At 38.4% G+C, this 27,583-nt stretch overlaps 1 protein-coding gene across 1 annotated transcript in view; it reads left to right on the plus strand.

Moving 5' to 3' along the window:
- Positions 1-27,583, plus strand: part of Diaph3 (diaphanous related formin 3) — a 444,266-nt gene that overhangs the window by 14,945 nt on the left and 401,738 nt on the right. The window contains exon 2 of the mRNA XM_050159516.1: positions 8,857-8,889. Within this exon, the coding sequence (XP_050015473.1) occupies positions 8,857-8,889 (33 nt within the window). The remainder of the gene's footprint in view (positions 1-8,856; positions 8,890-27,583) is intronic.

The raw sequence follows: 27,583 nt of genomic DNA on the forward strand, positions 1-27,583 counted from the left end.
TTCCTTCCTTCCTTCCTTCCTTCCTTCCTTCCTTCCTTCCTTCCTTCCTTCCTTCCTTCCTTCCTTCCTTTTTTTAATGATTTATTTATTTATTATGTATACACTGTTTTGCCTTGATATATGCCTACATGCCAGAAGAGGGCACCAGATCTCTTATAGATAGTTATGAACCACTGTGTGGTTGTTGGGAATTGAACTCAGCCAGTTCTCTTAACTTCTGAGCCATCTCTCCAGCTTGCCATATTTCTTTTTAATGACCCTGTTGTGGCTATTCCTTGCATTCTAAAAACTTGTTCCCATATGTACATAGCTAACTTTTTAACACACCTGTAACATTTCCTTATCTTTTTTATGTATTTTTTAAAATCAGATTTACACTTAGTCCTAGTTTCCATATTTATTTTTAATTTATGTGGGAGTCTGTATGGCTCTGCACATGGGTGTACAGGTGTTCTCAGGAGACAAAGCTGTCAGATCCCCTGAAACTGGAATTACAGGAGGATGTAAGCTTCCATGTGGATGCTGGGAATTGAACCAGTGCCTTCTGAAAAAACAAGCCAGAGCTCTTAATTATTAAACTGTCTTTCCAGCCCCCATTCCTTATATTTAAAGTAGCAGTATTCACCCCTGCTTCCTAGATTCGAGGTTCTCATTGCAGTCACTCCACCACTTGTCCTTTCACAGAGTACTCATCACCTTCCAACATCTTCTGTGATTTTACTTGTAGTTTTTACATCTGTTTCTCCAATAGAAAACAATTTCTTGCAGGGTAAACAGCAAGAAAACAAAACCACTTTTATTGCTGAGTACCTTGTCAGAATATAGTAGTATTTAATAGACATTTACATGAACAAATAAATATTCAAGGGATTCTTTAAGAAGAATGGGTTTCTATAGTGCACACTTTAAACTTTGCATTTGACTTTTGTTTTAGATGTTTGCATGTTAATTGGCACATATTTAAGAGTATATCATTAGCTGGTAGGAACTCTTTTTTTTGTCATTGGACACTGTGTTTAGAGGACTTATCTGTTGTTCTGCACTTTGATTACTTTTTATTTGTACTGTTTTGGTTATAAGGTCCTGGGTTGGGAGTAGGTGCTCCTCAGTTTAGTGTGCTGTCATGCACATGTTAACAACCTGTTATAATGTATGATAGAAACATCAGTATTATGAGACAAAGTCTCCAAGAACCTCATTTTCTGCCTTTTATATTTTGAAATCATGTTCTCATTTACGTTATTGCATTAACAAGAAGAGTCAGCATGTTGATGTTCACCTTAACTTTCCCAAGATGGCATGATGTCGTTTACATTTACAATAAGGAAAATGATAGATTTCTTTTATATACACCATTAATAAGTGTCATAAAATAGAAAAATAAACTAAGTCAATATATTATTGTTGCCACAGAAATTGAATTTGTGTCAAAAGGATTTGTGCTTGTGATGTAGTGATTCGTATATTTTTCTTGGAATTAAGTCTCTAGCAGGTGACAACATCAATAATTCACAGAACCAAGGAGCTTTTTGAGATTGGTTAATTTATATATGTGAATTAAAAAAGAAATGAATAATGTGCTTAATATATTCTGATGCACTGGAAAATATGCATTAAAAACTCAGCCTATTAAAGAATCTGTGCTTCTGTCATTTATTAGATTTATATTTTAGATCTCCATTTATTCTTTTACTAATGTATGCACATTTTTATTTCTAAAGGAAACACTATATTTTTGATCTAGTATGAAAAGCATTATCTATGGTAACTTAGAGCTTTTCTTATTGTAGAAATGTGCATTGCAGGCAGCTGGGCTAATGCGGAAGATTATGAAAACCATGCTTCAAAATTTCACATCCTAGATATATAAAACAGCATCAATAAAGTCAAAATTATATTGCATATAGTTTAAAATGCACCCCCCATGTACCGTATTGCAAACATTTGCTGTACTGTAACCATACAGGGAGGCTACTGAAGCAGAACATTGAGATCATATCTTGTGCCCCACAACTCCCATATCTAACTTCATCTGGCCCCTGTCTTCTCATTACTTACACAATGTATGCTTGTTTCCACAAGTTGAGTGATCAACAGGATAACAGCAGTGCAGCTACTCCCAGCCCCTCAGCCTGTCCATCATGTTATGTAACCTAATCAGTGGCAAGACTGGGCTGAGGAAGATACTCTTGCTTCTTGAGACCTTGTGAGTAGGTGATTAAGATATGTTTCATTTAAGCACAGGTGAGAAGGTACCCACCCACCTGACATCTCACTCATCTCTTACATAAACTGTCTCTGAATCAGCTTTCCTACCAAGTGGTCTCCAGGGATGCTAGTCTCTGCCATCATCTGATTTCAGCTACTTTACGATGATGTTCTTTCCCTTGCTTCTCGACTGTTCGACTTCTGCCATGTGGCCAGCAGAGCAGGGCTTTTGTGCACCAACGCTATGATTCATTCTTTCTCTTGCTTTGGGAAAAACTACGTGGATTACAATTTTAGCTATGTAAAGTACTATTGCAATGATGCATACTTATGTCTAATCCTTTGATCCCGTGTGCTGCTTCTCAATAGAACTTTCAGTAGAATTTGCAGTTTACAGAGAATGTGTATGGGGTATACTTTAAAAAAATTTTTTTTCTTTTAATTTTGTATACTAACCCCAGTTCTCTCTCCCTACCCCCTCCTGGCCCTACCTCCTCCTATCTCACCCACTCATCCACTCCTCTGAAGGGTTAGAACCTTCCTTGGGGAGTCAACAAAGTTTGGTATACCAAGTTGAGGCAGGACCAGGACCGTCCCCCCTATATCAAGACTGAGCAAGGTATCCTACTGTAGGGAATCAGCTCTGAAAAGCCAGTTCATGCATGCATGAGGTATGCTTTATACTCAATTGTTCATTCGGTCAGTCTAATCAGATTTTCTTCAGGTGATGCTGGGATATAAGCAAGATTCTTCTCGGGTATATGTGAAACAATACATGTGCTACTGTGTTGGCCTTGGGGATAGTCATTCTAAATTCCTGATTTGGACCAAAGCCTAGGAGGCTGAAGAATTACCACAGGGACTACATGGCTTGGCTAAGCTTCACAGTATTTCAGATGCTCTGGAATTAGCTGTTTTTTCTGGAGGTGTGGGTCTTCTCTCGCAGGAATATGGCAGCCTTTGCTCATATTGAATACTCTGCTGCACCACATACAAAGGCATCTGTTCTAGCCTCTTCTGGAGCCTCTTGGATGCTGCCTTCTGAAAGCTGATCTTTCCTCTTCCACAGAATAGAGCCTATGGAAAAGGGAGACATTGGTCCTCTCTGGGACAGAAGAGAAGCTGGTTAAGGATGGTGTGACTATATTTCTGAGCCAGTCAGCATTACAGTGTGCATGAATGATTAAGAGACTGCAGCAAAATTCCCTACATCTCCTCTCTGACTCTTTACCACACAGACTAAAAACATGCTCCACAGCCACACAAAGGGCTAGTCAACTGAAAAGTTCTTCCTGGTATCAAAGAGCGAGCCTTACTCTTGCCCTAAGGGGTAGATGTTATTTTTAGGCCTTTTTGAGATGTTAAATCCAGAGACCTTGCAGAATGATATTTTCACATCTGTTCTGTAGTTCTGTGATTACCTGGGAGATGACCCCGTAGATGTGTTTAGTGACATGGTTAGAAGTCATATTTTATTTTCATACTCGTTGTAATTGGTGTTGACAGTAAGATAAACACAGCCATGTGGATTAGAAATGGTATTAGGTCAAAGTCAACATTAAAGTCTTGTTTCTGGTGTAAAGGGTTAGTATGGACTTCAAAACAGACGTGAACAGCACGTACAGTCCTCTCCAACCATAGATTATGATTAGGAGACTGATACTTGGGTCCCCCTCCAGGCATTACTTTGCTGGGAAAAAAGGCTGCTGTTTCATGTTTTGTGAGCCAAATAGTGATATGTCTGTTTTCTTTTTGCTCATTAAACTCAGCTGTCTCTGGAACGATAGGATTACAGGCGTGTGTCCCCATGCCTCTCACAGGATAATTTGGTGTAATCTTCAATATTCAAGTATTAAGTTCTTGTTTTTAAGGTTTACTTACCCCTTTTAAATTATGTGTATGTCTGTGTGGATCTGTGCAGTATATGAGTTCAGGCTCCCACAGAGTCTAAATTAGGGTTCAGATTCCCCGGAACTGGAATTTAGAGGTGGTTGTGAGCAACCTGATTGGATGTTGGGAGAGCTGTACACACACTTAACAATTGAGCCATCTTCTCCAGCTTTTAGTAAATGTATTCTTATGAGATTGAATGTACCTTAGCAATCCGGTAAGCATTAAAGAGTGAGAGTTGATAGTTCATCTTATATGGCAGACATTGTTGAATTCTCTGGGGGCTGATTGCTATCTGCCCTGAATTGATGTCAGAGCCTGTCCTAACTATTCTAGTTCCTCCTTTCTCACTTCCTTGAAATTCTTTTGTCCTCCCTTTTTGTATCCTTCCTGTGACTTGCATACAAGTCTTTAAATCAAGTTTTATGAAAAATTCAAAGAGGCAGGTGAAGGTAATGTTGGATGGGTCAGTGCTGGAGCAGAATGGCTCATGTGGGCCTGGGTGAGCTTCCTCGTTACCAGAGTACACACTGGGCACACGAGTTCCTAAGTGCCACCTTTGACCTACTGACACAGAACCCTAGGAGACTAGGGCTTTGGAATCTACTTTCTCAAAGGCATGGTGTGATTGCTGTGCACACAGCCGGGCTGGAAACCAACTGATCTGGAAGTCTCATTCCAAAAAGTATACCTGAGTCCAGCTTCTTTGGAGGCGTTCTTACAGCTGTGTCCTGAAAGGGAACAGATTCAATTGTATTGTACAAGTGTAAATATTTCTGAAAGCAGCACATTTATCTAGTCCTGCTAGTTTGACACTTGGTGGCTCTCATGCTCTTAATGACAGCAAAGGGGAGATTATTTGCTCTGGTGGCTGCATGTGCTAACAATAAAGGCTGCTAAAGTTTGGACTATAGTTTCAAATCTTTTTTTGTTTGCACTTTCCTCTGGGGTGTGCATGGTGGTGGTTTGTATATTACATAACTTATCTGTCTATCATTGTCTTGTAAATGTTGACGGGGAGGAACTGTGTCTTTATTCCTCTTGATATTCATAGCATTTAATGGAATGCTCTAAAAGTTCTAAATCCATCTTTTGACAGCGTGCACTATCTTCAATAAAAGTTTTGATGCATTGCTTAAATGGGAGTATAGAGAACTATGTTCTGTGTTTCTACTTTTTCTCCTCTCTCTTGGATCCTATGTTCTTTTGAAGAAAATCCTATAAAAGCTTCTTTTTTCTCTTTTAATACCACAGTGACCCTCTTGACCATCTGTCCTAGGAACTGTCATTAGTAGAAAGCATTGTTACCTATCTGTAAGTCATGCCCCTTACTTTTTAGCAAGTTGAACACAGAATCACAGAAAAAAGGGTGAGCTTTTGCCTTAGGAAAAGAGTCCTAATGGCCTTCAGTTACCACTTAGCCAATTACCAGTGGTCGTGTGAACAAAGCCGTGTGTATTTTAGTATCAGTAGTGTTATTCTGGTCCACTGCTGTAAAGCATTAAAAACACATTAAGTCATATATCTGAAACCTCAAAAGTCACATAAATGTCTAAAGCAGTATGCTCTTTACTTTTTTTATTTACTTTTTTGGGTGGGTGTATATAACCCTAATAATTACTATTGGTTTATTAGTTTTTTAACCATGCTCTTAGTTGCTTCCACTTAATAATCCTTAACTTTTCCTTCTTGGAGTGGATGTTCGCAGTGCTGCTCATGCATTGATTGACACATGCAGTTCTGACTTTCCCCAGGAAGATGTTGTAGACCGCTGCTGGTTCTGCAGTGTAACTGCTTCATTTACAGGTGTCTTGGTTAGTCAACACCTACAGTATTAGTATAAGGAAGCTATCTTTGTTAACCTCCCCCAAACAACAATTAAGGGCATTCCCATTTCATTTTGTGTATTCAGAAGTAAGCCCAGAACCCTACTGAGCTCTTGAGGATTTTGTGCTAGTCATTCTCTTTGGCTCTCAGCAACTTCAAGTCAGTAAATGGTCTTCATTTTCTAAGTGTATATGCCAAATCCACAGGCCTCTAGTCAGAGTAAGCTTCCTAATGATAGGACTTGAATTGAATATTAAATTGAGGACTGGGGAGATGTTTCAGTGGTTAAAATGCTGCTAGTGCTGGTTTAAGAACAGGACTTTGGGTCGAGAAAAGGCATGTAAGCCAGGTGAGATACTGTGAGTCTGTACTTCCTAGTGTTTTTTTTTTTTTTTTTTTTTTAAGATAAAACCCAAAGCATATGTAGTCTCCTGTAGCTCAGTATGTGCCCTAGGCTGGCTATGAGCTCCTTTAGCTTCTGTCTCCCAAGTGTTTGGATTACAGGGGTCAACAACATATTGACTGTTGTGGAATATTTGCTTACACTGTTAAGATGTGTCTCTGCCTAAGGTGCCTTCTAATTGGTTTAATAAATAGCTACATGGCCAATCTCTAGGTAGGAGAGAATAGGCAGGACTTCTAGGCAGAGAGAGAGAAACTTGGGAATTTCGCCAGCAGACTTGGAGCAAGTCATAAGTGCCATAATAAGGAGAGGTAACCAAGCCACATAGCAGAATATAGACTAAAAAAGGTGGGTTAATTAAATTATAGGAGCTAGTCGGGAAAAGGCCTAAGCTAAGGCGAAGCTTTCATAATAATAAGTCTCTGGGTCATTGTTTGGAGGCTGGCAGTTCAATGATAGTCTGTCAAGAAAGTTTGTTACAATTGACCTTCTACAGGTTTTAGGTTCTAACTTAAAACTTCTCTTAGTTCACTTAAAACTGTCTCTTCACATTGGTAGCTTTAAAAAATCTATCTCTATCCCTTTTTGGGTAATATTTCCATTGGGTAAGTAAGTGGCATATTACTCTAAATGTATCAGCTTTATACGTAATTTCCTTGACTTTGTTTTTTATGAATTCGATCACATGGCATGTTACTCTCAGAAATTGCTACATCCTCTTGTGTCACAGGTGCTTGAAATGACGCCTTTTAGGAGCTGGCTGAGTTGTAATTGTAGGTTAGCAAGTAGATGTGTTTAACCAAAGTCAGTGTGCATAACCCTGTTTTTTCGGAAGGCACACATATAGCAGGTAGGTTTTACACTTGGTTTGAGAACTGTGCAGTTTTGGTATTCAGTTGTAGTATCAATCTCTGGGATGACACTGATTGTAAACTTCACAGGCTTATTTTATAAGTCATATTTTATAACCCAAGATTTTAAACAGTTTAGTACATAGTTCAGCATTATCAGTTCCTATTCTCAGATCAAAGGAAGCAGTTTTAATTCGGCAGGCAGTTGAGTCTGGAAATGGGTGGAGTGGCTGGTCATGATCATTAACACGGTCACCTTCTTTTGTTATACACAGGTTATTTCTGGGTTGTTGTGGGGAGCTGTTAGTTTGTTCCGACTGCTCAGCCCCGAAATAATCACTCAGAAACTGTATTATTTAAATCACTCCTTGGCCAATCACTTAAGTGTATCGCTAGCTAGCTCTTACCTCTAGAATTAACCCATTTCCTTTATTTTATATTTTAACACGAAGCTTGTTGCCTACTGGCAAGATTCCAGCTGACAAATCGCCTCCTGGTGTCTCTCTGACTCGGCCTACACTGTCTAATCTCCTTCAGCCTGGCTTTACTCTGTTAAACCATTGGTCGAAAGCTTCTTTATTCGTTAACCATTAAAAGCAACACATATGCAGAAGGACATCCCACACCACTGGGTCTTTCAGTTATGTTTTTCTTTTCCTTTGGAAGGGACATGCTGGTGAAGGCAGAGACTATGGGGTTCTGTTTACACTGACAGGTTCTTAGTTAAGTTCATCATTACAGTAATGTAATGATCATGAAGCTGTTTTAGTAGATCCACATAAGTACAAATTTTATTCTGTTCAATAAATGTTGAATTTAACTATGTACTATGTATGTGTTAGATGACAGTTGTTAGCACATGTTCTTTTATAAGCATAAATGAATAGATCTGGTTTCTTACTTAGAAATGTTTGACCCTTTCTGTCTTTGAAAACTCTAATGCTCCAATGAATAAGGAAGGAGAATTGGAAATTGAATACAACTACCTGAATACAAATTGCTGCCCTGCCCTTGATTACTAAAACAGATATTTTTCTTCCTAAATACTTGCTTCTTTTGAACTATGCTTTGTGGGAAACTAATTTATTCATTTTCTAAAGTGGCCTTGTTTGTCTAGTAAGGAAATCAGCAAAAGAGGTCTCAAATAAGCTGGCAATGAAATTGAAAAGTGTCTGCCATCACCACTGGTGATACATCAAAGTGATGCTAAAGACGCAGATAATCATTCCAGTGCATTCTTCATCGTTACTAGAATTATTTAAGTTCATTAAGCCAGCAAAGTACTTCATTATTTCTTATGCTGCATACTAATGGTGAATTTAAAGTTTCAGTGTTTTATAATACAAAACATTTTTTGAAAGTTACATTTAAATCTAAGTACTGTATGTCTGGATATTGAGTGGTAATTTTAATTGGATGAATATATTTATTATACCCTGGTTAGGTTATTATTTTGTTAGTTTAATAAAACCAAGTAAGTTTAGTAAATATTTACAACTATTACATACAAGAGAATGTTTGTCCATCTTCTTGAGAAATAGATTAAGACAATATATAATATACTTTTATTGCCCTGACAGGAATGTAATTACCTTCAAGTTAGCATTGTACAATGTACTTATTAACTAAAATAAAGCTATTATAAATTAGTAACTGATTTTTTTCTCACATTTGCAGCATTTAAATATTAAGACACTGACAGATGATATGGTAAGGCTATCCTTAACTTTTCTTTTGTTATCTATTTTAACTAACCATGTACTGTCCTTGACATGCTATACTAACATCCTAGAAAATGCCAAAACCAGCAAGTGCAAGAAATGTGTTTGTAGTGCTAAAACAGGAGCTAGAACTGGTAAAATACATTAAATTGTTGCTTGCATGCTGTGAAAAGGAATAGTCAATATGTTAATATAAAAATTTTGCTTAATTGCAAATTGTTAGTCAACTTTGAATCATTCAAATCAGGTTTCATTCTTTGATGATGGATTGCATACTTCCAAAAGAGGAAGGAAAAGCAGCTGAAGACAAGGAAGCTTGTCAGAAAAATGTAGTTGCTAATTAAAGTAAGCCATGTTGAAATGCCATGCATGTATTTTAGATATTCTGTTGGCATGCTTTACTTTACATTCATGTTAGTAATAGGGCTCTTACTAAGTGATTGCTGCCTTAGCTGTGTAGCCGAATATTGAGAAATACACTTTCTGTACACATACACAAGTTACCTCATGGTTAATGATAAAGGAATGGCAGGAGTACCAGCAACAAACAACAACAAAACCCCCAAGAATCTGTGAGTTCAACTGAGAGGAGAGAACTCAGTACCTCCCTGACCAGGTTTGGTATTCAACATTTCTGATAACAACCTCAAAACAGAGTGCTCAGGAAGAGTAAGCTGTCAAGATGTTTACCACCTGAAGGATCCAGGGTGCTCGCTTTGACACCTGGAGAAGGAGCTGTGTTAAAATGAAAGAAACATATTGACATGAGTGATTTAAAAAAATTGAAGTAGGGTGTTGATATATTTTCTTGAGTAGTATCTAAGAAAATTGTCTTTTATTAAAAAGAAGAGTATATATTTGTATTTTTCTTGTTAACCTTGAGCATAGTCATGTGCCATCTAACACCAGGCAGATATCCTTAAATCCCAGACTAGTCTAATTGTGGCCTTCAGGTTCAGTTTCTACTTGAAGTAACATGGGGAGCAATAGGAGAAGACACCTGAAGTTGACCTTTGACCTCCATGCACATGCACCCAGACACAGTTAGGTAATTTTATCCCCTCGTAAATATCAAAGAATGAACTTAGATAAACTTTGATGATATGGTCTCCTCTACGCTAGGTTGTGTAGTATTCTCCATGCATTCCATCATTGACAGTAGCACCAGATGGAGCGTGGCTAGCCTCGTCAGAAAACAAGAGCAATATGGAGCACTGACATAGGCTATGCAATGTTTTCTCTCCCTGCCATGTAGATGTTATTTTTATTTTACAGTTCAGGACATTGAGGCTGAGACAGGTTTAGTAGCTTGTCCAAGAATGCCTACTAAGCTACAAGTATACTTCGTTTTACTGCCGCTTTGATTTTTTTATGTATGTCTTCTTCTTCTCCCCACACCCCATCTTTGTTTCAGTGAGAATCAAATCCAGGATCTAATGCTCACTAGATAACATGCTAACCCCCAAGGTGCATACTCAGTCTCTATAAATGAATGGCTTCTTAAAGTCAGTAATTAAACGAACTGGAATTTTTATGTTTTATATTTTGATTTTATGAGAATGTACTGTGCTGTAATAGCTTTATTGAGATACAATTTACACAGCATTCATTTCACTCGCTAAAAGTTTATAATTAAGTGGTTTCTAGTGTATTCCCCAAATTGCCCGTCACTATAGTCTATTTTAGAACATTTCCAATATCTTCAAAAGAAAGCTTTGTGCCTGCTAATACTTACTGCCTGTTTCTCTTCAACTCATCCAGCTCTGGGTAGCCACCAGACTCTTCCATGATTTGTGTATTTTTGATATTTCAAATGATCAGAAGAGTCTTTGGTAATTTTTAACTAAAAATGAATGACTATCATCATTTAGTATAATATTTTCAAGGTTCATTCATAATGTTTTATTAATCAAACATGTTCAAGTTACAAAACATAATAGAATGAAAATTTTATATTGTAGGTTAAAAAGATAGCTCAGTTCTAAAATTGCATGCTATATAAGCATGAGACCTAAGCTGGATCCCAGCATCTCTGTCCAAAGCTTCATGGGCGCTTCAGCAGAGATAAGCAGAAAGCCTCACTGGCCAGTCAGTCAGCCTTGCCTATTGGTGAGTTCCAGGGTCAGTGATAGACTCTGTCTCAAAAATTAAGGTGGAGAGTATAGAGGCAGACACCCGAAGTTGATCTCTGGCCTTTACCTGCACACACACACACACACACACACACACACACACACACACACACGCACACACCCTAATCTTTTAAAGACATTTCTGATTTTGTTGTGAACTGCTTTATATTGTCTTTAGATGTAGCCATCTGTAGGCTGCAGGTTGTACGTGATATATTCTTTCACTTTAAATCATTCAATATATTTTTAGATTTATTAACACTTTATACACAGTGCACTTTTCTCAGATCCTGTCCTTTCGTTATATGACCACCCTTGCACACAAAGTCACAGTCTTTACTTTAGTTTTAGAAACAGTCATGGAGTGGCTTCAATAGGCCATTCTAGAAAACATCCTTTGTGTCTGCTATGTACATGGGCTCATTCCTCCCCAGCAAGATCTTTCTTAGTTTTCTTTTTCCTGCTCCCATTCCTGCCTTCTGCTTCTAGCCTTATGCCTGGCTTTGGCAAGATCAAAATACTTGGTAGCTAAGTGTATCTTTACCACTTCAATATTACCTGTTCTCACCAGTTTAAACTTTGGGAAGGTGGAGACAGTGAGACAATATGTGTGCCATACTTTTTTTTTTTTTTGGTACCTGACATGTGGTCTTTTACAGAATAATTGTGTGTTGTTTTATTCAGGGTCTCACTTGATAGCTTAGGCTGGCCTAGAAGTCACTGATCCCAAACTCATAGCAGTCTGCCTACCTTAGCCCCCTGAGCACCAATAGTATTACTGGGATAAGCTACCCTGGCCCAGGTCTCTAGCAAGTGTTAGAATCTGATATTAAGGACCTGCTTTACTTGTTCTGAACATTGGCCTGGCTGGTCACCATTGCCTTGATTCTACTTTCATCTTGGCTGTGCACATGGCTGTCTCCTGGCTGTTTCGCTGGTCTCTTCACCTGGACATCCTTGCTGCAGGTTCTCCTTGACACCCTCCTTTTCTGATCTTGTGCTTTATCTTGTCTCCCTAGCAGAGAATTATCACCTGGGGGGTCTCATTTGGGCAGCTGTTTCCATTCATTGTCTTTGAGGTGGAGAATGTCCTGACTGTCTTGAACAGGAGAAGAACAGATTCTTCTGCATTCTTGATGAATTCAGGGAAAGAGCAGTGCACTTGGAGTCACGAAAGCCCTGTTGGCAGTCAGACTTGCCCTCTGCATCGCTCTGTGGCATTGAGAAACCCAGCATTCCCTTTATCACTTATTTGCAAAGCAGGGCTTCTTACATCTTCACTCCTTTCTCTTAGGGTTCTGGTGGGTTCCATATAGTCTGAAGCGTATTGAAGTGCTGCTGCTCTCAGCTCTGTCCTTTTTGACTCTTTTCTAATTGTCTCCTGGTGTGCAGTGTGCCACATTCACTGCTGGGCTGTACAGGGGATGTGCACCACGTGATAGTTGTGCTGTGATGAGGGAATGGGTGCCTGGATATTTTGAGGACTTTTTAAAGGGAGCCTGGCGTGTTACAGCTCAGGGAAGCATTGCTGCTGGCACTTTGATACAATGTTGGCAGGGTATTTGTAATTACACTTTGATTTCTCCAAAGATATATGCTCCATGTGTGCTTTAATGTAGAATCTCTTAATGTGAATAGCTGTTTGGGGGCAGAACACAAGAAAAATCAGAGGAATAACATTTTCCTGTGGCCATACATTTAAGCAACAGTATCTTAGAAACGTTGGCACTGAAGCAGCATTAGTGTTAGAATCCCATCCCTTTGGCTGGGGAGATGGCTCAGGGGAGAAAGTGCTTGCTGTGCAAGCATGAGGACATTGCTTTAGATCCCAGAAGCTGGGCAAGGAGGCGCAAGTCTGTGCAAACTTAGTGCTAGGGATGCAAAAGTAGGGCAAGTGGCAGGACACGGGTAAATCCTGGGTGCTGGCCTCTGTATGCCTCTGCATGGGTGAGTGTACCTGCATAAATGCATATGCCACACCCCTCTCCTAGACACACAAAAAAAATAAACTTATCCCTTTAAGTTGCATTGTTAAAGGCTGGCAAAGCTGCTTCTCATTTCAGAGCTATTTCGTGAGTTCTCAGAATTGAATTTGGCAGGAAATAGTCTTGTTATAGGAACAAAACATTATTACAGTGGTGGTTTCCCCAACTGTAGATTTTGAGCAGTACCCTTTTAAAACAGATCTGAACATTTGCCACACTTAAGAGAGCAGGTCAGACTTAAGGAAATGCTCAACCTCCATAGCCATCAGAGAAATGCGTATCAAAACAACTTTGAGATTCCGTCTTATACCCGTAAGAATGGCAAAGATCAAAAACACCAATGATAGCTTATGCTGAAAAGGTTGTGGGGTAAAGGGAACACTCCTGCATTGCTGCTGGGAGTGCAAACTGGTACAACCACTTTGAAAATCAGTATGGCAATCTCTCAGAAAATTAGGAAACAACCTTCTTCAAGACCTAGCAATACTACTTTTGGGTGTATACACAAAGGATGCTCAATCAATCGTACCACAAGGACATGTGCTCAACTATGTTCATAGCAACATTGTTTGTCATAGCCAGAACCTGGAAACAACCTAAATGCCCCTTGACCAAAGAATGGATAAGGAAAATTTGGTACATTTACACAATGGAGTACTACACAGCAGGAGAAAATAATGACATCTAGAAATTTGCAGGCAAATGGATGAAGCTAGAAAACATCATATTGAGTGAGGTAAACCAGACCCAGAAGGACAAATAGCATATGTACTCACTCATAAGTGGCTTTTAGACATAAAGCATAGAATAACCAGCCTGCAATCCACAATCCTAGAGAGAACCTAGACAACAAAGAGGACCCTAAGAGAGACATACATGGATCTAATCTACATGGGAAGTAGAAAAAGACAAGATCTCCTGAGTAAATTGGGAGCATGAGGACTTTGAGAGAGGGTAGAAGGGAATGGGAGAGGAAGGGAGGGGAGTGGAGAAAAAGATATAGCTCAATAAAAATCATTTAAAAAAAAGAGAGCCGATCAGGCTGCTTCACTGTTTCCTTGTGTAGTCTTGGCTATATAAGATTTTCCTCAGAAGTAAGAAGGAAGAGGGCGGGGGAAAGGAGAGGAGGTGACGGGTATTCAAGGTAAGTAGGGAGAATGGACATGTGCTTCATGTTGAATTATCTCCCCAGCTCTCCTTTCTCTTGAGTACTTTTGGAATTTAGGGATAGTTTCTCACTTCCTTTTCACAGCCATTTTCAGTGTTCTGACTGGACTCCTTATTTCTTTTATGTCACTGCATAAAGAAATGCATTTTACCATTTTTCCATTATCCATTTATGGACTATAGCATTGGTTTTCAAACGTCTATTTGACTAGGACCCATGGAAAGGTGTAACATTTGCTTTTGTGTCTCAGCCCACATAAACCTCTAAGCTGGTTCTCAATTGAAACCAAAGTTTTTATAACCAGTATGTGATGTTTCTAAGTGTAATGAACTCTGATCTTTTCCTCTTCATTTTTTCCACTTTTCTTCACTCTTCTCCATTACTTAAAAAATAGAATGTTGATCTAATACACTAAGTGGATTTGATGACCCACAAATGACAGCCAGAGCTAGAAAACAAACACTGCCCTGCAGAGAAGCTAGAGGAAGTCATGGGGCCTTTCCATTAGTGTCTGTTCTTTGTTGGCTGGAGAGCTAGGTTAGAGCAACAGCTCTGTCACAAGTTACTGGTGCCAGTTTGTGTAAGCAATTAGCTTTTAAGATTTAATATCTTTGTTTACAGATATTTTTCAAGGGGCAGTTAAGTCAAAGTACTTGGCAAGCCATGCAATTATAAAAGTTGGTATGATAAGGTTGATGTCTGACACATACATAATATGATATTCAAGTTTGAAGGTTAAAGTCTGAAATTGGAAAGTATTTATAATTAGGAATAAAGTATAATCATATTATGTAACATTTTTGTACCCAGAAGGTTCCCTCTGGGCTCTTTTGTGGCCAGTGTTCTTCTCTGTCATGGGCCTTGACCCACACTTTTTAGAGCTCTGAACGACAGTTCAGGTTGATAACTCACATGAAGTCTCACAGTATTGTCCGTCTGTCTCTGGCTCATTATTTTGTTGATACAACAGCAGGTTTAGTTCTTCCCAGTTTGGGGTTAATTTATGAATATAGTCACAGTGAGCATTTGCTTATATGGATATGCACTTATACATTTTCATTTTTTGGGGGGGGAAGGTATCATGTTCTATGTTTATGCTTAACCTTAAAACACATTGACACACTTTTCCCTGATGATGTTGACTGTCTATTTGTGTGTTTATTTCTCAATGTTATTTGCAATATCTATTGCTAAATGAAGAACTGTTAAAGTAATCTACTTCCTTAAGTGAGTCTTGGTAGTTTATCTTGGTCTTCCTTCCCTCCTGGCTGTGGCCGTATCCATTTCCAGCGAAATTCCTGATAAGTAGCTATTATACTGTATTGGTTAGAGGACAATGACAAGAACAACTTTGCATATATTTCATATAGAGAGAGTTTCTTTCTCTCTATCTCTGTCTCTCTCTCTCTCTCATTGAGGTATTTGAGTAAGTGCATGTGTACATGTTTACCATGCCAGGGATGTGGAGGTCATGGGATAACTTGTGGTAGTTGACCCCTTCCTCCTCCCTGTAGGCTCCAGGGGCTGTACTCGGGTTATCAACTTGATGGGACATGCCTTTACCTTCTGAGCCATCTTGCTGTCCTGAGACAATTTTACAGAAATAAAACATGCAGTTTTACCCAAGTTTTAATCAACAGGTATTTGACTATAGAGGGCTGGCCATGAAACATTACCATAGTTGTGACTTGGGTCAGCATTATGAAATGACCTTTTAAAATTCCTAGTTTTAGTCATTAGTTTCTATTCCTTGCAAGTGTACTAGGTTTATCAACCTTACTTGATGTAATTGTTGCTTTCCGTTTTGAAGAGCAGGGATTTCTTGTCCCCGGTGAGACCAGATTTCTCAGTTTCATACTCCCCTAACCTCTCCGTTTTTATGTCTTTTGTGTCTGTGTGTGTTTTGTCTTCCTGTCGTCTACTATTATTTCTCCAGTTTCTTTCCTGTAGCCCCTGCTCTTGTCTCTATGTGGTGCCTTACTTGGATGATCACCTCTGAAGATTCCAACTACCATGGGTACCTCTGACCTTTCCTTCAGTTGAGACATTAATGCATTGGCCTTCTGGTTGCCTTCATATGGGTGTCCCATTTCCTCTAGGAACTAATGCCCTCCGCCAAACCTTCACTTACATCCTACATTTGTTTTTATTCTCACATTCTCTTATAATGGAGCTTCACTTTTCCAGTGTTTCTTTTTCATTATTGCTTGACTCTTTAAATCTGTTCTGCTGGTGTCCTCATTTTTATTTGTTTGGACTTTTAAACTGAGTCCTCTTTCTCCCTGAGAAGCTGTGGTCTTATACAGCAATCAGAGTTAACTATCTATATTGAATTGCAGATGATATTATACTCCACTTGAGATTTCTTATTTGTGGCTGTTATCTATAGATGCTTTCATTAGCATTTTTTATTGGAAATAATTTTTTTCATATAGTATATTCTGACCGATGTTTCCCCTCTCTTGTCTCCTCCCAGGTCTTCCACCCCTTCCCACCCATCCACTCCATGCTTCCCTTCTCTTTAGAAAACAAACAGGTCAATAGGGAAGCAAACAAAACAGAATAAAGCAAAACAAATAGTATAAAATAAAACAAAGAAAAAGCACAAATGCCCAAAGAGTATTATGTGGCAAAACATCTCCATAAATACCGTTGTGTTCTTTTTGTGTTGATCTTCTCTTGCTGGGCATGGGGCCTGTCCTGAAGTGTGGTTTGTATGCCCAGTGGGACGCCACTGGAGAGAACTGTTTTTTTTTTTTTTTTGAGATGGCTTCAGGTCTAGACATGAGAACTCATGTTCATTTCTCTCAATGCTTGGACCCCGTCTGTCTTGGACCTGTGCCGCCTGCCACAGTCTCTGAGTTCACATGTGTATCATGTCTTGGTGATGTTGCTTCCGTGGTATCTTCCATTCTCACTGCCTCTTAGCCTTTCCTTCTCTTCTTCAGTGTTTCTGGAGCCCTGAGGGGAGGGGTTTGATGAATACAATCTCATTCCGGATCGAGTGGTCAATGTCTCTCACTGTCTGCACATTTTCAAGTTGTGAATTCTGGTGGAGTCTCCAGGGAATGGGGATAAGGTGTGATGACAGATCGCTGCTGGTGGTCTACTATGTGACTGGAGCAATATCTAGGAGGGAGAGTAAGATTCCTTACCTGATTCCCAGCCAGTGAGTTCATAGAGTTCTCAGGTAGAGAGTACTACTAGGTACAGGTGGTTGACATAAAAAGATGTGTGTGGGGGGGAGTGGTAGAGGAAAGTAGGGTCCACAGAAACATCTGGCAGAGTCCCTAGGGAATGGAGGTAGGGTGGGAGGACAGGCACCTGTAAGATGTCTACTTTGGGGATGAGTCTCTTCCTTCCTTAGCTTTTTAACATGTCCTGTAAGGCTTTTATGGTAGGGTCCTATTTTTAAAATTTAGCCTCAGCTAATGTGTGGCTCTTCAAGGAATAAAACATTACTTAGGGAATACAGTGACTGATTGTGAATTTATGCTACGGCTTGGAGCTCTTCAGTGGGATATATGTCCCCATCCTGCTGATATTGCAGTCTTTCTTTTATGTGCCCCAAATACATTTAATAAATGTTTAAATAATTAAAGAAAATTCATAACTACGGAATTATGGCTACCGATTGAAAGGTACATTTAGTACTGTATTACTGTTAGCTTGTACGTAAGATCCCAAATACCAGGTATGTCAATGCATTCAATCTTAATTGTCTTAGTATTATTATTAATATTTTAAACGATGGGGACAGGGAGGCAAGAGAGTTCAAGTAATCTGTTCATAATGATAGTTGGTAGCCAGGGAAATTGTGGCAGGCCTGCTCCAGGGAACACGTTCATAAAGAACATTATCCTCCTGCAGGAGTGGTCTTTCTTCCCTGACTGAGAATGCTAAGTGTGAACCCCAGAAGTAGATTTCATTATTTTGTCTTTCAAGCCATCTCTGTAGAAGACATTTCGGTTCTAAAATTATTGTACAGCCATTATTAACCTTAATCCAGAGAAAGTTCTTAGAATTGTGATGGCCTACTGGATCTAAGAAGCTATGATGAGAAGCCAATTATTTCAAACAATTCAGTGAAAACTGAAAATCTCTGTCCCAAAGGAATACTATTTGAGAGATGCTGTGCTAGGGTTTCTATTGCTGTGAAGAGACACCATGACCACAGCAACTCTTATAAAGGAAAACATTTAATTTGGGTGGCTCACTCAGAGTTTATGTTCAGTCCATTATCATCTTGGTGGGGAGCATGGCAGCATGCAGGCAAATGTAGTGCTAGAGAAATAGCTGAGAGTCCTATGTCTGACAGGCAGCAAGAAGTCAGCTGACACATTGAGCTGTATCCCGAGCATAGGAAACCCCAAGGCCCACCGCTACAGTGATACACTTCCTCCAACAAGGCCATACCTCTGACAAAGCCATACCTCCTAATAGTGCCACTTTCTGTGAAATTATGGGAGCCAATTGCATTCAAACTACCAGGGATGCTAACAGGCAAAGGATGTGTGGTTTCTTTTGGCTTTAAGAAATACAGAAAAGCAACTTCAATAAGGAAGTCTTCACAATTCCAGCAATAGCTGTGGCTTGCTCCCAGGTACAGACAGCAGGTTCTCGACTCCCTTTGAAGCAACCATGGAAGCTCTGGTCTTGGAGCTACCGTGGATTTGGCTTGGTTTGGGGAGGGGTTTCCCGAGTTCTCTGAGAAGCTCATCTCTCCCTGTGGGTCTCTTGCTCCTGGACCATTCTCTGTGGACCGTTCAGGTCATTCAGTACAGGAACTGTTGTGTTGCCAGACCTCTTCTGCACATTCTGAGTAGTTTCTGTGTGATAGGGTGAACTGGTCTACCAGGAAATATGCTAGGCCTTGTGAGATAAATCTGCGGAAGTAGACATCACATGTGTGAAGGAAGAAAGCTTGATTCAGTTTATTCACAGTCGTGCCTAGCTTTTATTAACTTTAAAATGTAAGAGCTCAAGTTTAATACTTAATTATTTTGCTGGCCTACTAGGGTAGAAGTCTTCCTGTACTAAAATTTTATTTTAAATTTTACTGACTTTTTATGTTTTCTTTTGTCAGTTAAAAACAACTGATAAACATGTTTTTTTCATATTTATTCTGCCAAGTTGTTTGTGGGATATTCTCCTAGGTAAAGTAGAAATACCAGTATAGGCCAAGGAAGCTCAGTATGTGTAATACAATATACTGAAACAAGTTCTATAAGATTTCAAGTATTTACAAAGTCAGGTGGGTTTTTCAGAGCCTATTAATATGAGTTAATTATGACTTCCTGTACTTAGGTTTTCAGCAGGAGCTTTTAAGTGCTATCTCAGGATTTTTAAATATTTATGGAATAATTTAGAGAACATCTACTCAAATCAGAAGAAATGTAGGAATAAGATCAAGAGCTTTCAGATGTAACAAAGATAGAACCGAGTATGCGTACTTGTTTATTCATTTTTTGTCTACCTCTTCATTAAGCATTTATTGAGTGTCTAATGCTCTTATAGAAATATGGAAGTTTATGAGACTGTCTCTACCTGGGGACATTGGAGGAGTAGATGAGCACTTACAGTATTTGCCTGCGGTGTGATAGTGGATGCTGGTGTTGATAGGGTTCAGTGGAAGTAGCAGGGTCAAGTTGATCTTGGGGAAAACTGCAGAAGAGACGACATTTCAACTGAGTTTTGAAGGATGGATTGGAATCTAGGCTGGCTTTTATCCCGTAATAAATTTTTTGCTAGCTATAAACAAAGTGAATTTCTTGTTGAAGCATGTAAACTTGGTAGTTAGGAAGCAATTGTTGATATCTTTAGGTAATATTTGTGTGTGAGTAATACTGATCTAAGCCACTCAAGTAAAGAGCAAAATTAATTTAAAGAGCTAATTTTTATTTCATGTACAACTATTTATATTTGAATTAGTACTAAATTACTTTTTAGTGTGCTAGTGTGTATTTCCTGTGCACATTTGCTTTACTGCTGATGTTTGTGTTACTATACCAAGAAGCTTGAGATTATCAGCTTCAGAGGGAGTGCATTTCATCCTACCGTTCAAGGGGTTTCCATTATGACTTGGTCCTGTTGCTTGGCCAGTAGCAGCGCAATCCTTATGGCAGCAGTGCATGTCAGAGGGGCACTTTTGCTTCAGGGTAGCTAAGAGGCAAAGAGAAAAGAAGGGTTCCTGGGTTTAAATGTCCTCACAGTGAGCTAACTTCTGCTAGGTCCTGTTTCCTGACAGTGACACCTTTTGGTTCACTATGGGCAAACCAAATCTTAAGACATATGGGAGATACTCAAAACACAAACTTACAAATACAAAAAGTACAAAAAAAAAAATTCCTGGCAAAATGCTTCCTTATACTTTTTTCTCCTCTCTCTCTCTCTCTCTCTCTCTCTCTCTCTCTCTCTCTCTCTCTCTCTCTCTCTCTCTCTTTTCACTCATGTGGAGACTTATAGGAATGCCTGGCCTTAGCTTGACTTAGTTTTTTTTTTTTTTTTTCTTTTTCCAGTTTCCTTAAATTATCCTGACTACCTTTTTCCTCTGGGAATTTTCCTTTTCTTATTTCTGTATGTCTTACTTTCTCTCTTACCCTGTGTTGCTGTCTGGGTGGCTGGCCCCTGACATCCTCCTCCCTTCTTTCATTGTTCCTCTTCTTCCTTGTTCCTCATTCTATTTAAACTCTCTGCCTGCCAGCCCCATCTATCCTTGCTCCTACCTCACTATTGGCCATTCAGCTCTTTATTAGGCCAATCAGGTGTTTTAGACATGCAAAGAATCACAGCTTCACAGAGTTAAACAAATGCAGCATAAACAAAAGCAACACATCTTTACATCATTAAACAAATGTACCACAGCATGAATAAAAGTAACACAACTTAAAATAGTAATCCCCAAACAGCCATGCTGTTTTTAAATATAATATTTTATTAAGGGAAGAATTGGTGGTTGTATCCCTAGAAGATAAGGAAGTAATTACTAATTTACTCTACAAACATTACTAGAGCATTCATTCTGTGTTTAAAACCATGGAAAGTTCTAAGGGTTTATTTTATTTATATGTGTGTGTGTGCACACGCATGTGAATAAAATAACAGTCCCTTTCTCCGGGATGTAATGCCTCTTTCAGTAGGTGTATTGCTAATAGACAGGTTCAGAATAGTATATGTGATGAAATTGCAAGGTGTGGGTCTTTAGGTATCTCTTGGAAGACCACTGTATGAACTGTCCCAGAAACTGAGAGCTGAAGGTTGAATCAACATCAGTCAGGCAAAGAAGATGTGGTAAATTCTATATAGAAGGAAGAACATAAATGTTTAGGTGACTGTGAGTTATTCACTATATCTAGATCACATGTCATATGTAGAGAATAGTGAGGAGATTATTTGGTAATGAAAAAGGGTTTCTGTCAAACCTGATAATAATAATCTTTCTAAGATACATGAAAATTTGAGTGATGGGAATATTGGGAAGGGTGAGGTTTAAGACTTGCTTTGTGTTTAGTAAGATGAAAATCTTGGCAGGGAATTTTTTTGGAGTATCAGGCATAGAGAAACAAAGCAGGGAAGACTTGGACACTGCTCAGGAGTTGCCTCGGTGATACAAGGGGCCTGTACTGGGATGATGGCAGTGTGGGTAGAGATACATTGATGAGGTATAATCCACATGGTTACCTTGTGATTCAGTTTTGATTTTTATTAGTTATCACAGTTCTGGGCATACTGCTAGTCAAGATAACTAATAGCTTTCAGCTCGCACAAATCAACATCAGACAAACGTCACAATCAATTCCTATACCCAGTAAGAACCCCTATGCTTCTGTCTCTCCTCAGGTCTATTTATTCTTCTCAACTCCTCCAGACTTCCCAGACCCTCCTACTTTGCCCTTTGGGCCTCAAAAGTTGTCTAATGTTTTCTTTCCTTCTTTCTCTAATTGAAACCTAGATGGTCTTTGATGGTTTTATTTTCCTGGTGCCTTCTTCCTTCAAAAGCTCCCGTTCTTTCTTCCTACACCATTAGAGTGTGCAGCCTGTTGCACTCCTCCTTGGTGGTCTCATGTGTAGGTTTTCTGTCCTCCCCACTGTTCCACCGACGGCCTCAGAACTTCAGTGACTTTATTCTTTTTGACCATCATTTTTGTTAGCATGCTGCATCCACCTACCAGGCAGGGTTCTTAACCTGGGGTCTGTGCTTTGCCAGGTAATCTGTGGTAGAACCTATGATATATTTAGAAATTTTGAATTATTATCTTTGTTAAGTTTTAAGTCAAATTTGGTGTTTTTCTCTATCGTGAATATGGGGAAAATAACATTTATTAATGCACCAAAAACAAACAAATGAACAAACAAAACACAAAGCCCAGTACTATAGTTGTATTTACCCCTGACCAATAAAAACCAGCTATTTTCAAATCTCCTTATACTTATTAAAATATTTATAAGTAAGGCTTATATTTAATGTTTTTTAGATTTAGACTTGCCTTCATCTTTCATTTAGTTCAGTAATGAGGATATGTTAAGGCTTGTTAAATATTTTGAATGCTCCATTTTACTTTAGCTTTCATTATAATTATATATTTACATAATATATTAGCATATATATATGACATTTGAAAGTATTCTGGAAAGAGCTTCATACTAAAAATTTATTGCTGTACAGCACATTTTCTCCAAGTGCCATGGTGTGAAATAAAGTCCTCTGTAGGAGACAATGTAGCATAATGTTTCTGCTTTGCCTCTTTCCAGCTCATCATTGAGATGTTGGTTTAGGCCACTTGCTATGGGAAATCCTGCAGTGTGGCTATCATTTCCCATCTTGTTCATCTCTTGACCAGGAGGCTGGTGATCATTGTTTTTAGGTTTCATTCCTGCCCTTGGCAGGGTCTGCACAAACAGCTTCCTGTTTAGTAGGTGCTAGCTGCAGAATGCTTTGATTATATGAGTCTATTTTCAAGCCATTAAAAAAGTTTTTCTGGACATAACTAAGGATGTGCTTTATTTAGCAAGTTAAAAAAAGGTGGAACTTACACATGAACAAAATATTTAAGATGATTAACTTTTTTGGAGGGGTGGCAGAAAATTTTCAAAGGAGTCTTTGACTAATTACCAAATTAATAAATTTCGATTACTAGCTGGAAAAGGTTTTTTTTTTTTTTTTTTTTTTTTTTTGTAATTTTGAGGATATTGAAGTTAGCATCTAGTACTTGTTAATATTGTGCCTAACATAGGGACAGTTAACTCATCAAACCTGAAGCAATGAATAGGCTTCTTTTTTTCTTAATGTGTTAATTTTTTGAGGGAGTGCTGTCTCTATCACTTATTAAGGGTATTTCAGTCCCTGCACTATTGCTGTAGGACTGCCATAACCAAGATAACTATGGCTTAAGAAAGACCATAATCAAGTCAACTCATCTAAAAGAAAATACTTAATTGTGGACTTGCTCATAGTTTCAGAGGTTTAGTTCATCATCATAATGGCAGAGAGCAAAGCATGTAGGCAGACACGGTGGTAGGGAAGTAACTGAGAGCTATAGCATGGTCTGTGGGGAGGGAGGGGAGCAGGGAGGGAAAAGCTAGGTATGGGCTTCTGCAACCTTAAAGCCCACCCCTAGTGTCACTTTTCCTCCAACAAGCCCACTCCTGTAAGCAGAGACTGCTCGTTTGTTTCCTGGTAACCCAAACCCAAATAATCACACAGAAACTATATTAATTAGAACGCTGTTTTTACCAATAACTCAGGCATATTCCTAGCTAGTTCTTACACTTTCAGTTAACCTGTTTCTTTTAATCTACGTATTCTCAGGAGGCTGTTGCTTACTGGTAAGTTTCTGTCCTGGTGTCTTTCTCCTTTGGCAGCTATATGCCATTTCCCTGATTCCCTCTACTCTTTCCTCCATATATCTCTGTTTGGATCTCCCACCTGGCTTTATTCTGCCCTGCCATAGGGCAAAGAAGCTTCAACCAGTAGAAGCAAAACACATACAGAAGGACATCCCACATCTCACCCCTCTAATCCTCTTAATCCTTTCAAATGGTGACTCCCTGGTGATTAGGCATTCAAATTTATGAGTTTATGGTGGGCGGGGTGGGGGGGGGAGGCATTCTTAGTCAAACCACTACAAGGTTCATTGGGCAGGTGGGCACACTGTTCAGCTACTAAGGTACACTTTCTTTTGATAATTGTTTCAGCCTCACATGGTTCCCTAATATACTACCACATTTCCACTACCTCTCTGGGGCATGGGCAATTTTTCTTATTTCATAAATCATCTTTTGCTTCAATCTGTTGCTTATTTGCTTATGAGTTTTTAGGACATTTAAAGTATTTGTTACCTGAAAATTCTAACTAGTTTTTTTGTCAATCACTTTCTCAGAGTGGTAAAACATTACAGAGATGGTACTAATTTTTCCAAATTATTATTTTTTTATTTTTATAATTTAGGAATTCCTCATTTATAACTTCAATAAGTTCATCAGTTGAAAGTAATGGACAGCTGTTATCAGATGCTGTTATCCAGACTGAGTACTTAGCAGAGACTATAATAGTTGACTTTTGGTATGGAACAGAAGGTTCCAAAACTTAGTGGCCTAAGCAGATAGTGTTTTCTCAAATAGTCTATTTGGGCCATAATTTTGGTATTTGCTTAGATAGATAGTTCTGGCTCAGGGTCTCATGAAGTTGTAATATAGAGGTTTGCAGGTGCTATGGTGATCTTTAAGCTTGGCAAGGACTTCCAAATGATCACTCATGAATCGATATAGACATCTTTATCTCTTGATCAAATGTCTTAATTCTTTGTCTATGGGCCTTTCTTTACGTGTTCTTTGTGTTCTTGTAGTAGGCTTTCTGAGACTGCCAGCCCCATAATCATGACACAAAGACTTATTATTAGTTATGAATGCTCAGCCTTCGTTTAAGCTTGTCCCTCTAGCTCTTAGAACTTATTTTAATCTGTTTCTGTTTGTCTATATTTGCCTTGGAACTTTTTACCTTTCCTTCATTCTGTTATATCTTATTCATTATATTTTATGTCCTAATTTCTTGCTTTCTTCCTGCCTTGCTGGCTGCTAGCATCTCCCTCTCTTTTTCCCTCTTTTTCGTCTTTTGAGTTTAGATTCCTCCCCTCCTTATTCTCTTGCTCACCAGCCCTGCCTATCTCTCTACTGCCTAGCTATTGTCTGTTCAGCTTTTTATTAGACCAATTAAGTACCTTAGGCAGGCAAGGTGAAACAAATGTGACACATCTTTACATAGCTAATAAATGCAGCATAAATAAATGTAACACAGTTTTACATAGTTAATATTCTGCAACATAAACAAATGTAACACATCTTTACATAGTTAAAGTAATATTCCACAACATGATCTCATATCTGACACCTGGCATCTGCCAGAATGAGTGATCCAAGAAGACATAATGCCATATATTATCTGGTTCTGTAAGCCACAATCCATAATTTTCACAATTTCCTGTTGGTCACACATCACAATATCACTATGTGCAGCTTTAGAGACTCAGGACACAATGCTTTAACTGTTGTTATATTGTAGTTGGAAAGAGATAGTGTTAGTAGTTCCCAAATATAAGAATTGATAACAGGATGTCATCACTAATTTGAAAGGACATGAGTCTATAGTGTGCCTTGACAGGCAATGGGGAGTGTCCATTGTCTTGCACTGGAATGGTCAAGAATGGCTTTTCATTTGTGGCTAAGTGTGGCTAACAGTTTTATTTCTTGTTAACACATCTCTGTAACAAATACTATCACTAAAATTTACTGAGTGCCTTGGTTATGGCCATACCACAAGCTGTGGCTGGCAGGATTCAGTGCTCAGACTCTGGGGCCATGGATTTAAGCAGCAAGTTGTTAAGCTAGGTAATAAAGCTGATTAGAAAATCACCTTATTTTAGTTGGTCACTTCCCCCTGAAATCTAATTTCATGCATATCTAAAAATTACATGAAAACTGATACATAATTTTGAGTAAGGTATTTTACATTTTAGGTGTGTCTTTGTATAAAATTGATTTTATAGTTAGAAGGAGCTTCTATTTGCTTATGTCTCCTGGATTCGTTCTTGATCCTAATGATATGTGTTCTAGTCATATATAAACTTTTAAAACAAGCAAAATTGTTAAATACCTGAAAATTACACTGCCCTTTTAAATTAAAAAATGCTGTTGACATTTACAACGCTATAACAATGGAAACTTTAAATAATGAGTTTCCACTATTACCATGTTATAGCTGAAAATCCAGTAGTTTTTTTTAAGAGTCTTCTTTTGTTTAATTAATTAATTTAAGCTGTCATTACTGATTATCAGTGTGATTACTCAGCATGAGATAATACTCAGTAGGGTGCTCATTTAACTTCCCCTGAAGATAAGTGATATTAATTTATAAAACTTAGTACACCCCAGACACAGGCAAAGCCTTGTTAATTAAGTGTGGTGTTCTACCTCTAAATTGCAGTATGAAAGAATTCCCTCAGTCGTGTGTGTTTAATCAGTTCTTCAACCAATGTGAATTGCTTGTGTACTTTACCTGCCTAAGTTGTTTCTAGTTTGACTTTAAGGGAAAGTTCCATATAAATTATCTAATTTTTATATAAAGATAAAAAGTACATAAATTGTAGAAGACAAACCTTCCTCAGCCAAATTGCAAAATACATTAATGGTCAACTTGCTGTCAGTCTGGTGTTAGACTACCCGTCAGTTTCTTCCATCATTTCCAAGTGTAAGATGGTCTTAACGTTTGACTATGTGTTTTGTTCTTTGCTTCAAAAGTAAATATTATTTGCAGTCCCATGAATGATAAATTAGGAGTGATTCTTTTATACGTGAGTGAAATTACTATAGCATCATTTTTTAAAAAAATGAAACTTCCTAAGCTAATGTAAAATGAGTCAAAATCACTTTGCTATGACTTTAATAGTGCTTATGTTCTGTGCTAAGAGTTTACCTGGAATGCTTAATAGAACATACCTGTGTATGCTTGTAAGCTTTACTTTAAGCTTGAGATATTCAAGAGTCAATGTACTGTCCCAGGATAGAAAGAAAAGATTGCATTTTAAAAATATACTTAATGCTTTTCAAAATATACTTTATCTATCTATCTATCTATCAATCTATCTATCTATCTATCTATCTATCTATCTATCTATCTATCTATCCATCCATCCATCCATCCATCCATCCATCCATCCATCCATCCATCCATCTATCTATCTATCTATCCATCTATCTATCTATTGTCTTAGTTAGGGTTTTCATTGCTGTGAAGAGACATTGTGACCACAGAAACTCTTATAAAAGAAAACATTTAATTGGGACTGACTTAACAATGTCAGAGGTCTAGTTGATTATCTTCATGGTTGGATGTGGTGGTGTGCA

The sequence above is a fragment of the Alexandromys fortis genome, unplaced genomic scaffold (genome assembly GCF_014885135.2).
Source record: "Alexandromys fortis isolate MF-2015 unplaced genomic scaffold, M_Fortis_MF-2015_v1.1 scaffold_113, whole genome shotgun sequence".
Lineage (NCBI taxonomy): Eukaryota > Metazoa > Chordata > Mammalia > Rodentia > Cricetidae > Alexandromys > Alexandromys fortis.